The sequence below is a fragment of the Phoca vitulina genome, unplaced genomic scaffold (assembly GCF_004348235.1).
Source record: "Phoca vitulina isolate PV1807 unplaced genomic scaffold, GSC_HSeal_1.0 scaffold95, whole genome shotgun sequence".
Classification (NCBI taxonomy): Eukaryota; Metazoa; Chordata; class Mammalia; order Carnivora; family Phocidae; genus Phoca; species Phoca vitulina.
In genome coordinates, this window is record NW_022589798.1 from 884,200 (window position 1) to 897,385 (window position 13,186).

The 13,186-nt window shown below is 55.7% G+C and overlaps 1 protein-coding gene across 2 annotated transcripts in view; it reads left to right on the forward strand.

Annotated features, from left to right (window-relative positions):
- Window positions 1-13,186, forward strand: part of ITSN1 (intersectin 1) — a 215,823-nt gene that overhangs the window by 176,026 nt on the left and 26,611 nt on the right. For both annotated transcript variants that reach the window (XM_032396958.1, XM_032396959.1), the window contains 2 exons: window positions 9,762-9,883; window positions 11,624-11,730. In XM_032396958.1, the coding sequence (XP_032252849.1) occupies window positions 9,762-9,883; window positions 11,624-11,730 (229 nt within the window). The remainder of the gene's footprint in view (window positions 1-9,761; window positions 9,884-11,623; window positions 11,731-13,186) is intronic.

The following is a 13,186-nucleotide window of genomic DNA, read 5'->3' on the forward strand; positions in this document are numbered from 1 at the left end:
CTGGTTGCTAGCATCCCGATCTATCATTCTTTTGGCCACCTTCAAGTAATCGTGATGGCCCCAACAGAGGTCCAGTGGGGTTCCAAGCGGCCCTCTTGAAAACTCTCTGCTCTGACGGTGGAAATGCCCACTTTCGTCACTGGTCCCCACCTTAGAGATTGCAAGACTCAACCTCCCAGAGCCTCTTCTCCCCCCACCCCCCCACCCCCAGGGCTCGGGGGCACGTGGGCTTGGGTCTGTGGACCCCCCCATTGTCCGGCCCCACACCGCCTGTCTTGTCTTACCCAACCAACACCTCCCCTCCATCACTGCCATCTCCTCACCACCTTGCAGGGGCCTTGGTCACGGTGAAGCCATGGGGGGGCCCCAGCCCGCCCCACCTCCCCCACCTCCGTCCTCCCACCTCCACCCTCCTCCTTTCCCCACCGCCCAGCCTGGCACCACCGACTTGCCACGACTCAGCCCTTTGCTGAACTGCTAGTTACTCACCACACGCGAAGCGGAGTGGGTGGAGGCTGGTGCCCAGACACACGGATACTCAGCTCCCGCACGAGACTGTGCGCCCCCGGGGGCCAGGCCACGCCCCACGAAGATCTACACAGGAACAGCACTAATATGTAGCGATTCTAGCTCCCCTTCTACAGTTTAGTTTGTGGGACACCCCATCCCCCCCCCCCACGGCTTCCCAGCCGGAGGGCAGTGTGTGCCACGAACACGTGCATGGCCCCCGGGGTGCCGAGCCCACGGGGGTCGCTCAGGAGCCGTGGCGGACAGGCCCCTCATCCCGCGGACTCGCGCCTTCCTCCCCAGCTAGGCCGCAAGGAGACGACCCCCCGGCCTTCAGTCCCCGGGCTGCGTGTGGCCTTGAATGCTGCCCTAAGCCGTGCTTGGGAAGGCACCGTGGCTTACAAGATCAATTCCCACGAGGAGACCCTAGGCCCAGCCGTGAGCTTATTAGGCGTAAGAATTGTCATTCATCGTTCTTGTAACCGCCCTAACTACGATGTATTTATGCGTGTATCTGGTTTTCTGTCTCCCCCACTAGAATGGAAGCTCCATGAAAGCAGGGACCCGCGCGCATCTATGCAGTTGCTGACAATGAGCAGGAAATGTCCCGGGCTCAGGTGGTCTCTTGTGTTCCACGGGGTCAGTTTGCCAAGTTAGGAGAGACTGCAGGGGACCAGGCTCTTCTTAGAGCCTCGAGAAGAAAGTTCCGTTGGGAGGAGGAGCACGCCTGCGCCTCCGCACCGCCAGAGGTGGGTCCTGGGACTGGTCAGCCGAGGGTCCTCTTCAGACGACATGCAGCTGCCGGGACCCCAGCCTGGCCGCCGCCCACCCCTGCCAGCCCTGGGCGCCAAGGACAAGAGCGTCCTCGCAGCGGGGCGTGGGGATGGGCCACCCTGGGCCCACTCTTTGAGAAGCTGGTGGTTTCCTGGCGAGTCTCCGTCTCCCAAGGCAGCAAGAGCGCAGGCTGTATTCCTGCTAGCAGAAGTCGCCGTGCCTCTCTGGCCACCGCTGTCCCGTCAACACGACGGGGGCACTGAGCAGAGTGACCTCCCGAGCTCTGGCCCGAGCGTGGGGGGTCCGGTGGGGGCAGCGTGGCCTCCGGGAACACGGCGTCGGAGGCCGTCCGGGCTCCGGGCCCTGGACGGAGGGACGGCATTCCGGGTCACAGCCTTCATTTCCGTTTGGATAGTGACCCGCCTCGGTCTGGAATCGGTTCAGCCGTTGTGACAACTCTCCTGCTACGGGAGCCTGGACGGATCTGGTTTCTGAGCCTTGCTCCCTTTCTTGCTTTCTGGGCAGGCTTCCCTCTGATGCAGCGGTCCTCACTCTTGGCTGCACGTCGGAGCTATTGGGAAGCTTCACGACTTAGGGACGCCCAGGCCGCGCCCCGGCCAGGTGGATTTGACTGGTCCAGGGGACCGCGGGGATGCGGGGCTTTATAAAAGCCCCTCAGGTGATTCCCACATGCATCTGGACTCCGGGGCCACAGCCCGCACCCCACCTCCATGCATCTGCCTCGGGACCCTTCTGCAACACAGCCCAAGCCTCTCCCGGCTCCACCACCAAAGACCATCTCGCCCTGCTGTTCAGACTCCTTGACTGTACTTCCCCACCTGGGCTGACCTGTGTCCCCCAGACTGTCCTCCCACCGTCCTCCAGACTGAAAAGGTGAAGCCCCTTACCCCCAGGCCCCCAGAATATGACTGTATGTGGAGATGGACCCTTTCTGAGGTCATCAAGCTAAGATGAGGCTGTTTCGGGGGCCCCATGCCAATCCGACTGGTGTCCTTAACGAGAAGAGGAGATTTGGACACAGAGAGTCACCAGGGGGACGATTTTGTACCGAGGAAAGGCCATGTGAGGAGAACGTGGCCATCTGCCCGCGAAGGAGAGAGGCCTCAGAAGAAACCAGCCCTGCGGGCACCTCGACCTTGGACTTGCTGCCTCTGGAGCTGGGAGACTCCATTTCTCTCATCTGAGGCCCCCCCCCCCCCCCGTCCCTGGAACTTTGTTACAGCAGCTCCAGCTGACGAATATGTCACCTTCCCAGCAAGGCGGGAGGCATGGTGGCCCAGAGCGGGAGCTCCCGGGTACGACTCCCTCTGCCGTTGATTAACCGAGGCTTTGGCAAGTCACTTAACTTCTCTGTGCCTCAGTCGTCCTGTCTGTTCAATGGGAAACTAACAGCAGTACCTACCACACGGGATGGTTGGTGAGGACTCAGTGAGGTCACGAACATAACGGTGCTTGGAAGCATGTGGCCCGTGGGAGCATTCAGCGTGACTTTCCTTCCTCCCTGTTACCCCCGCATCTGTGTCCCCCCCTCCCTCCCCCGGGTCCGGGGCTCCAGGCATCCTACTCTTCCTCCCCTTTTCTCTGCCCACTCCCTCTGCTTGGCTCCCTCCCTCCTTCCCACCCTGACGGAGTCCAGCTCAAATTCCTGCTCCTCTGGAATGTATTCCCCGGTCCCTCTGATCCAAACTACTGCCTCACATTCCAATAAAAATGTGTCTGTACTTCTAATGCCCCAATTTGCCTTGTGTATCCAAGGGATTTGTTTATGGCCGCTGCTCAGGGCCCCTGGGATACTGCGGGCTAGCACACATCAAAAGCAGGAGCTCAGGGGGCGGGCGGCTGGCTCAGTGGAGCGTGCGACTCGATCCCGGGGTTGTGGGTTCGAGCCCCCCATGTGGGCATGGAGATTACTTAAAAATAAAATCTTCTAAAAAACCAGAACAAAACGAACAAACAAAAGAGAAAGCAGGAGCTCAGGAAGGAGGGACAACAAAGGCTGGGGGTAACAGAACCGGGGCCAGGAATGAGCTGACAAGCGCATACCGTGGGGCACTTGACGCCACGCCAGGGATTCCGGCATCGGCTCTAAAGCCACGAGTGTTCTGCCTTTCGTTACAAAGCTACCAATATTCTCCTTTATGGCAAATTAAGAGAGACCTGAACCCCGAGAGTAATTTGATTTTTGCAAATTCTCAGTCGTCACGAAACTGCCTGGCAGCCCACGTAGACCGGAGCCCCCTTCTTGGGAGAACGCTTTATCTGGAAGCCACGTTGGTACTTTTGAAGCTGCTGGGTTATACTGAGTGTGGCCGGGTGGAAACCCCCAGAGGGAGCTGGTGGGTCCCCAAGACAGGTTGGACAGGGCGGCCTGGGCTTTGGTGCCATCAGGGGGCACCCCCCCAACGTCCTCCCCACAGATTCCCATGCCCCCCCAGCTTCTCTAGACCCCCATGGAAATCTAGTCTCAGGGACTTCAGCTCCGGGGTCTTGAGGGCCGGCAGCTTCCAGGGGCGCCTCTGCAAGGAAGCTGTGCTTCGGCAAGAACAGCGCCTGGATGGGCTGCCCGAGCCTCTAGTAGACCGAGGCTCCCCGAGGACAAGGACCCCGCTCGCCTCATTCATCCCCAAGTCCCAGCTCCAGGCACAGCACACAGCGGGGACAGACAAGTTCACAGCTGAGAGAATGGGGTGGGGGTGGCGGGGGGCGGTCAGCTGCAGGTGGAGGACGAAGTGCTCTGACCAGAGAGCCCTCCTCTATGGCACATCCGCTGTGGCCTTTCCTATGGGATGAGCCACCCACGTGTGCCATTCTGGCCAGGGGGTTGAAGGCAGCACAGGTAGATTCATTTTCCCAGAAAAAATCCAGTGTAGCCTTGGGGGGCGTGGGCTCACCTGGCAGGAGACACCAGGACCCATGAGGCTCCCATGTCCTACCTTCAGGCCAAGCCTGGAGAAGCCTTCAGGAGAGATGGGATCTCCAGCTCCAGTGTGTATCCTGGGGAGCGGGGCCATGTAGCCAGAGGATTTGGGCGGCATGTCCCCAGAGACATTGGTGTATAGCCTTTCCCTTAAAGATGAAAAACCATTGCCTGAGTTTCCATATGGCTGAGTGGTACCCAGATTTCTCACCTGGGCCCTCTGGCATCATGACCTCACCTCCCGCCTTATCCTCTTCCCACTTCCCACCTTATCTCCCACAGTGTCTCTGCATTTACCTGGCATGCTGGCCTGACACCCCCAACATAATGGCCCCATCCTCCCTGATACGGGCCCCCCCCCCACCCCCTCCTTGAGGAGCCTTCCTCCCTCGGGATGAGGAGCAAGGAGCGTCTACTTCTCTGAGTCCTACAGACTCCACCATCCCCGCAGCCTACAGGCCCGGTCTCTGTTGCCTCCTATTTTAAGTTTAGTTTTCATGTCGAGTCTCCCTCCGGGCTGTGAGTTTCCTTGAGGACAAGGACATTATCTTGCTCATTTCTGTGTCTCTTGGACTTCATAGGAACTTAATAAATATTTATTGACCATCTTATAGTATATCTTGGCCCGTTCATAACAGGAACAAAGCCTGTTTATTTGCTTTGCCCAGGGGCCAGCTTGCTGTGGGGGCTGGTTCGGTTTTTTTAAATTATGGACCTTGTTGGGAAAGGAAGTAGAATGGTGGGGGGATGTGGAGAGGGGTGAGTCTCAGGTTTTACTCTAAGTACTTCTGTATCCTTTGAACTGTTTACATTAAGCCTGTGTTTATGTATTACTTTGGTAATAAAGCAATTTATTTAGACAATGCTGTTCATAGGAACATTTTCCAATTGAGGGGACAAGATGACCTTTTTGGGTAAGATTTTCCCGTATTCGTTCCAGTACCCCAGACTCAAATCCTTCCAAAGGGGTATCATGGCTCTCTCCATTTTGTAAATGTGTCTCACTCCACAAGATTATAAGGGACAGCACATAGATTAGGAATTTTATGTGGGCTGTAATTGGGGATCATTTTTAACTGCCTGGAGTCACTTGCAATATTATTTCAGCTGTGAGTGGATTATGGTTAGTTCTAAGAATCCCTTCATCACACCGAGATGTCCGTGAAAAGTTATTTGCTGTACTTTATCCTCTCATTTTTCACCGGGAAAGGGAGCCAGCGAACCATGTTTATCCTGGTTCCCAAAGGAGAGAAGGACCATGTCCCTCCACCCTTAAAGAAAACTCTTTTATTTGAAATGTCTTTTCCATTTACCCTGCTCTGAATAATGGAGTTTTTAAACTCGTTTGTTTTTCTAAATATTACATTTTCAAAGAAAGGATGTTTTTTAGTTCAAAGTGCCTATTTTAGGCCTGTAATGGTTCTCTTGGTCTGGCACCCACCAGCAAGAATTTTCAAAACAGCATCCTACGGGTCAGTTCAGTAGCTAAAAAGATGATTCAAAGCCAACAGTGTTGGCTTATAATGCTGAGGCAAATCTGCCTGAAATATCTTTGCTTTTCTTTGCATGCTGGGGCCTGGAGAGGCCACCTGAGCCCTCCTCTTGTCTCCAGGCACGCTGGTCGGTGGGCAGCGTGGGGTGGAACTTGGGACAAGCAGCGCAGAGTCACACAGCATCTCTCAGCTCCATCAGCTCTGATGTGGGTCTGCTGGGTGGATGACCAGAAGGCCGGAGCTGCCCGGAGTAGGACGCCATGCGGCCTCCTCATGCCCACCACCCTCCCATGTGTAATAGACCTCCAGTGCACCCCAAACTGGCCCCAGCACCTGGAATTCTTGGACTGATGGCCTCATTCCCCCCCTAGACCTTTTGCTGTTGCTTTGGCTCTGAGCTTCTTCAAAACCATGTAAAACTTGAAGACTCTGAAGAACTTCTGAAATCCAGAGCAAGCCATTTCCTGTTAGGTGTCTTCCTGGATCCTCGTTTCCGATTCCTCAGTCGTTCTAAATGTGCCTGCTGGTCGCTTGCACCATCCTTGCTGCCGAGGGTAGTCCTGGTCCCGTGGTCAGTTTCCAGTAATGTCAGCGTTTCTCAGGGGGGGCTGTTGACATTGGGGCAGGCAATTCTCTGTCCTGTATATTATGCAGGACATCTAGCAGCTCTGGTCCAGCCCACCCAATCCCAGCCATCACCTCCGGTCATTACAACAACCAAGAATGCATTTTCAGCCTGGGGGTGGGGGTGAATGCAGTAGGAGCCTCAATTTGGGGGGGGTCAGTACCACCTTCAGCCTTTGGGGAGTAGTACCACCCCCAGCTGAGGACCCCAAGGTTCTTAGCCGTGTGCTCTGGAGGGCAGGCATTTCTCCTCTTTCATGGCGAATCCTCAGCACCCATCAGCTAGTGCCAGACTCATGATGGGACCTCAGTAAATATTTGTTGAGTGAATGAATGAATGAGATCCCCGAACAAGCTTCAAGAGGGCCTGTGAACCTTGTAAAATTGTGTGCAAAATGTGTGTGTATGTTGTGTGTGTCATACACATGGGTTTTCAGGGGTCAGAGTTTATAGCATCCGTGATAGCTTCCAAGGGAAATTGTGACCTAAGGGGACATTCGGCAGACTGTCCAACCGGGGTCCACCGCGAGCCTGTGTATCCCTGCACACCTCATTGCACAGTGTTTGTGGGATGAGTCTTAAAACCCCAGCTCTAAACAATATTCTAATATTCCCGCAGAAAACAATGTCCTGCACATTCAAGGGGAGACTCTGCTCAGTGAGCAGCTCATCACCCAAGTCCCTGCCATGCAAGGACAGTATTCTCTCCTGTAACAAGAAATGGCCTTGCCCCTGGGCTCCTTGACTCACTAACAGGAAGGTCTGGTGAGAACAGGGCAGGCATGAGATGTTTCCTCCCGAGCTGAAGGGTGTTTCCCGGGGGGCTTTCCTCACGAAAGCCAAAGAAATTGGGGGCATTGCGCTACTTCCCAGAAGCCGAAGCTCACACAGCTGGGCAGAGGGTGGCCGAAGGGACAAGAGTGAGCGATCAGGACTTGCTTCCCTCCCGAGAGTTCGCTGTGGAAGCAGTTGTTCTAATAAAGCACAGCCAATGCCCCAAGAACAGCTGGGCCAGGCTGGGGGCTGAGCAGAGGGTCCAGGTTCCAGATTCACTTGCAGACCCGCCCTGTGGTTTATGCTCCGCTCGTGGCCCCCGTGGAATGACAGCGTGGCCCAGCTGCCATGGCCCCCGTGGAATGACAGCTTGGCCTGGCTGCCGTGGCTTTCAGTGAGGTCTTAGACGGATGGGCATGGAGAGTATTAATGTTAGGATGGCTCATCCGTGCTGCTTTGCCAGCATCCATCTGCCTGCTCATCCCAGAATTGTCCTGTTCCAGGAAGAGAAGCAACGGCATTCTAGAAAGGGCCTTTGGCCAGGGTAGGGGACAAGACTGAGCACTGGAAGCACCCAGACTTGGAGTTAATCTCTGGCGCAAACATTCAGTGAGAAGTCAGTGATGTCATTTGCCCCCAGAGGGATCATTCTATTTGCAGAAGCTTCCAGCATATTGACTACCAACGGGGAAGATGGAAATTCAGAGAAACCCCTGACAGCCCAGAGCAAGCTTCCCAAGTTTTAGTTTGCCTAAAACAAAAAAAATCACCTGGAGAGCTTGTTACGTCAGATTCCTGGGCCCCAACTCCAGGTCGTCTGTTCCGCAGGGGCCTGATAATTGGATTTCTGACAAGTTCCCTGGTGCTGCTACCACTGGTCTGGGAACTCTGAGAACCCCTGGCGGCCGCCGGGTTTTCACATCGTGCTCCGTCGCGCCCCCTTGTGGGCTGATGGTATGCGAACAGCAAGTGGCTGGCACTCTGCGCTCCCACTCCCACCGACATCCAGGACACCTCTCAGTCTGTTTGACAAATCTGGGTTTTTTGTGATTAAATGAAGAACCCCTCATAAAAAGGAGAGGAGAGCCCACTGGCCTGGAACAGGGGGGTCCAGGCCTGTATGAGGGGCGCCCCCCGGGAACGGAGCTTCCCGCGCTTCATCCCGGTGTATCTGTGTCACCAGGCAGCTTCTGCTGATAACCTGAGAACATTCGATGCAAACAAAACCCGAAATGACCAGCCAGGTGAGCAGAGGCGAGGGCGGGCACCGTCTCGTGTGTGTGCCCCCTGCAAGGTCAACAGAGCCCCTTCCCTTGGGCACCTGGGGCCACAGATGGCCCAGCTGCCTGCCGCTGGAGGGGTTTCCCTGTCCGCCTGCAGGCTTGCTGCTCGGCTCCTAGGGGCGCAGGGCGGCAGCCTGGCTCCAAGTTTACGCGGCGCTGTCTGAATGCGCTCCACAACGATCTGCCCTGTCCCCACGCCCATCAGGAGCCTCAGCACAGCCCCTTCATCCTCCAAAATCCAGCCTCAGGGTAACCTGATGCCCTCCTGTAGCTTGGACCCAACAGTAGTGGTCTGGGGTCAAGCCCAGTTTCTGGTCTCAAAGTGTCAGGTTCGACTCTCGGCCACCACCCAGCTGAGACACCTTGGGCGGGTCAACCTGTCTAAACCTCCGTGTCCCTGTGTGTAAAACGGCGATGATTACAGTATCTGTGTGAGCCTTAAGCACAGCCGTCCACGTACTTGGACAGCGCCTGGCATGGTGAGAGCCCCCAGGACATACCGGCCAGCTGCTACTTAGTCTCCTCTCGACATTATTTTAGTGGCCTGGAGGAAGCAGGAACGTGCCACCCGTATGAGTTTGCTGGGGTTACTGCAACAAACGGCCACAAGCGGGGTGGCTTACAACAATGGAGATTTATTTTCTCACAGTTTTGGAGATGAGCGCAAAATCAAGGTGTTGGGTAGAGCCACGTTCCTCTGGAGGATTTTAGGGGCGATTTTTTTTCCATGCGTTTCTCGTAGCTTCTGATGGCTGCTAGCAACCTTGGCGTTCCTTGGCTTGTAGCTGCTTCACCCCAGTCCTTGCCTGTGTCGCCACATGGCCATCTTTCTGTCTGTGTCTGTATGTCTTCTTCTTCCTCTTTTTTTAAAAGATTTTATTTATTTATTTTATTTGAGAGAGAAAGAGAGCAAGCAGGGGGAGGGGCAGAGGGAGAGAGAATCTTAAGCAGATTCTGCGCTGAGCGCGGAGCCTGACGTGGGACTTGATCTCACTGCCCTGAGATCATGACCTGAGCTGAAAACCAACAGTTGGACGCTTAACCGACTGAGCCACCCAGGCGCCCCTGGATATCTCCTTCTAAGGACACCAGTCATATTGGATTAGGGCCCACCCTAATTGAGTGTGACTTCATCTTAATTTGATTATATCTGCAGAAACCCTATTTCCAAATAAGGTCACATTCACAGGTACTGAGGGTTAGAACTTTCATGTGTATTTTTAGGGGACACACTTCAACCCCTAACAGTGCCCAGCTAGAGTGAGACCACAGGGGCCAGCAGGCATGGGGCCCTGGGGCTCTTCACTGAGAAGCTGTATGGGTTTCCCCAGACTTGGACTGAAATGTCCCGACGGTTGTGTTTTCCAGGGTGTTCAGACTTACACCTCTTGGATATGTTGACCCCAACCGAGAGAAAGCGACAAGGATACATCCACGAACTCATTGTCACAGAGGAGAACTATGTCAATGACCTGCAGTTGGTCACAGAGGTAATGGCAGCGGTGGGTGCTGGGAGTGCTGGGGGGCACTGGGAGAGGGTAGGGGCTGCTGCTCAGTGAAGGAGGATGGCCTCCTGATGCTCAGCCTGAGCAATTTTCTGATGCGTGGGGAGCATCTGGATGGTAAATCACATAGGAGATTCATACCCAAGAGAAGACGGCTGGACTGTCATCCGTGGCCCTCTGAGTCATCCCTATATGTGGGCAGAGATGGCTCGTGCCAAGGGATGAATGAGTCCGTGAAGAGGTGTATGGAAGGAGACACATGGGCAGGGATTGAGAGTCTAGAGAAGCAATGGCTCAGCCGCCAGCTAGCTGATGCTGTCGAGCAGGTCCCGTGGTCTCCCGGCCCTCAGGGTTGGCATCTGAAAATCGCCGCCAATCCGGCCGATATCTCAAGTTATTCCTAGCGGTACATATTACCCCTGAGGAAAACCTGTTGCTGAGAACGAAGATGTTTCCTTGCAGGTCCCCATGCCCCACCCCCCCATGTCCTGGATGACTCCTCGTTTTGTCTCTCCTCCCAGGTAGCTGTCGAAAGGCCTGGGCCACTTGGTCTAGAAGGCTGGGGAGATGCAGAGTTGGGGACCCCTGCTTTTCCAGAAGCCTTTGGTCCAACTCATGGGAGGTGGCCATATTGGCAAACAGGTGTTTGCAGAGCCGGATGTCAGGGTCACTGTACAGTTTGAAAAGTACTGTAATAGTTTTGAAACTCCTGCCCCCTCCCCACCTCCCACCACCTAACAGTTGTGCAACCATCTCCTTGGACAGTCTTACACCCAGGAAGTCACCGCTCAGCTGCCCCGTGTTGAATGAATACAGAAGGCAGGATAGATTTCAGCTCCAGGAGGCCACCATTCGTGCCTAGGAAGTGTTGATGCACACTCAAAAAAGGTGCCCGCTCCTCAAGACACATGAGCGTCCCTAAATATACAATCTCGGATGTCTAGGATGTGAGTGTCGCCCCCTTAGACGTGGCACTTTTGTGCAGTGGTCTGGTATATGCCGGGTTCCACGTCGGCTTAAGAACTCACGAAGAGTAGGCCTCCCAGGGATCAGCCTGAGCCCGGCCACGTTTATGTCAACGATAGGCTGTCCTATCTCTAAAGAATCTTCCGAAGCGCCCCGTGCCTCCGGTGCTAGATAATGACCTCTTTGGAGGCCCGGGCTCCCCACGTGGGGCTGGGCAGAGAGCTGTGATTTACCCTGAGTCACCCAGCCACACGGAGCTTGGAGCCTGGGCAGGCTCTTTTCTTTCCTGCAGCCAGTCCCTACACCGGCCCAGCCGGGGCCAGGAGCCCCCACCCAGGCTCCCTGTTGGAGGCCCCGCTGCTTACGGCTGCTCCCCTCGGGATGCCCATGCTGCAGGCGAGCATGAAGCGAGCATGCACACCCACGTGCATCTTGAAGCCCCGACTTTTCCCGGCCGTGCCCATCCCCCACCGTGGGCAGGGAAGAGTGTTCGGGACCTTGCACAGGCCTCTCGGCTTTGTCCTGGGGGAGGGAAGGCCCAGCCTCGAGAGTTCAGCTGGCCTCCCCCCTCAAACAGGGCAGACCTGATGGGGGCCCCCCCAGCAGCTCAGGCAGAGGAGGGGCCATCTGCTGCAGATGCTGCTGGAAGGCGCAGCTGCCCGCAGGCCCTTCCATGCGTGGAACAGAGCTGCGTGCGTTGTGCTCGAGTTGTGAGCTAACTGTTTGCTTTCTGAACCGCTTCGTTTTCTGCACCTGTAGATCTTTCAGAAACCCCTGATGGAGTGTGAGCTGCTGACGGAGAAAGAGGGTGCTATGATTTTTGTTAACTGGAAGGAGCTGATTATGTGTAATATCAAACTACTGAAGTAAGCCTCTCTCCCCTAACCCTGGCCTTGCTTCGCGCCCCCTGCCCCCCGGCTCTCACACACTAGCACCTCTGTGTGGCTTCGTCCACGTGTCCCCTGTGCATGCCACCCCATGTTTCTTTCCGCCTCTTCCGCTCCTTTCCACTCACAAGCACCGTGGCTCCTTGTCGCCCTGATGCTTTCCGGAAACACCCCCAGTCTGGCATTGCAGAGTCAATCACCAAGTTCCTGCTTTCACGGCAGGTCTAGAGTCTGCAGAGCGGGGGACCCCTGCCGGCCCTGGCTCCCTCCTGGGGGGCCTGGGCCAGCTCCCCACTTGCCCGCCTGCAGACCCAGGGTCCCCAGGGTGCATGTTGTTCTCTTGGGACATTCTTGGCTCTTGTGGATGGAAAAGGGTTGGAGCATTTGCTGCCCATGGTCAGCATTTCCTCGGGCTCACGCTCCGAGAAGCCTGCCTGGAGCTGTTGATATTTTATTCCCATTGCAGTTTCCAGAGGCGGCTGCAGGGAGGAGGCCCTGGGCTAGGAGTCAGGAGCCCTGGGTTTGGAGCCCAACTCCCTGCCCTGCCTCTTTGAGCCTCCGTGTCCCCTGCTGTCCAGTGAGGGGCCTGGATTATGTCATCACAAAGGCCCCTTCCAGTTCTTTTTTTTTTTTTTTAAAGATTTTATTTATTTATTTGAGAGAGAGAATGAGATAGAGAGAGAGAGCATGAGACGGGGGAGGGTCAGAGGGAGAAGCAGACTCCCTGCTGAGCAGGGAGCCCGATGCGGGACTCGATCCCGGGACTCCAGGATCATGACCTGAGCTGAAGGCAGTCTCTTAACCAACTGAGCCACCCAGGTGCCCGGCCCCTTCCAGTTCTAAAATGAACCTCCCAGATCTGGGCCCAGCAGGCCTTACTTTGGAACATGACTTGCTAAGAACGCAGAGTAGGTCCATGGTGGTCCAGCCGATGGGGAGGACGGGCCACCCTCTGCGGGGCCCAAGAGTGCAGCGCAGCCCCGGGTAGCTGGCGCCCCTTCCTGAGCTCTACCTTCATGTGATTAGGAAGGGGCGATTTTCTAAGTGTGAGCCCTTGTTTTTATAGAGTAATTTCAGGTCTCCACTTCTCCTGAGTGTGTGTTCGGGAGCGGTTGGGGGATGGAGAGAGCAGGGGAGGTAAAGTAAAAATACGACATCTGCTTTCTCTATGTTCTGGAAAGCAAATACTCAGAGACGACCCCCAGGGGTGCTTTGAGAAAGCATTTCCATCCTCCTCCTCGAGCACGGTGCTGTGGAAGCTTCTGAGCGTGGCTGTGGGTCAGACGCTTGGGCTCACACCTTGCTCTTTGCCCTGCTGGCTGTGTCTTTGGGCGAGTCACTTACGTTCTCCGGGCCTCGGTGTCCTCATCTGTAAAATGGGGATGATAAGCGTACCTCCTGTGTAGGGTGATTATTGCAGGGTCTTTAGATGACA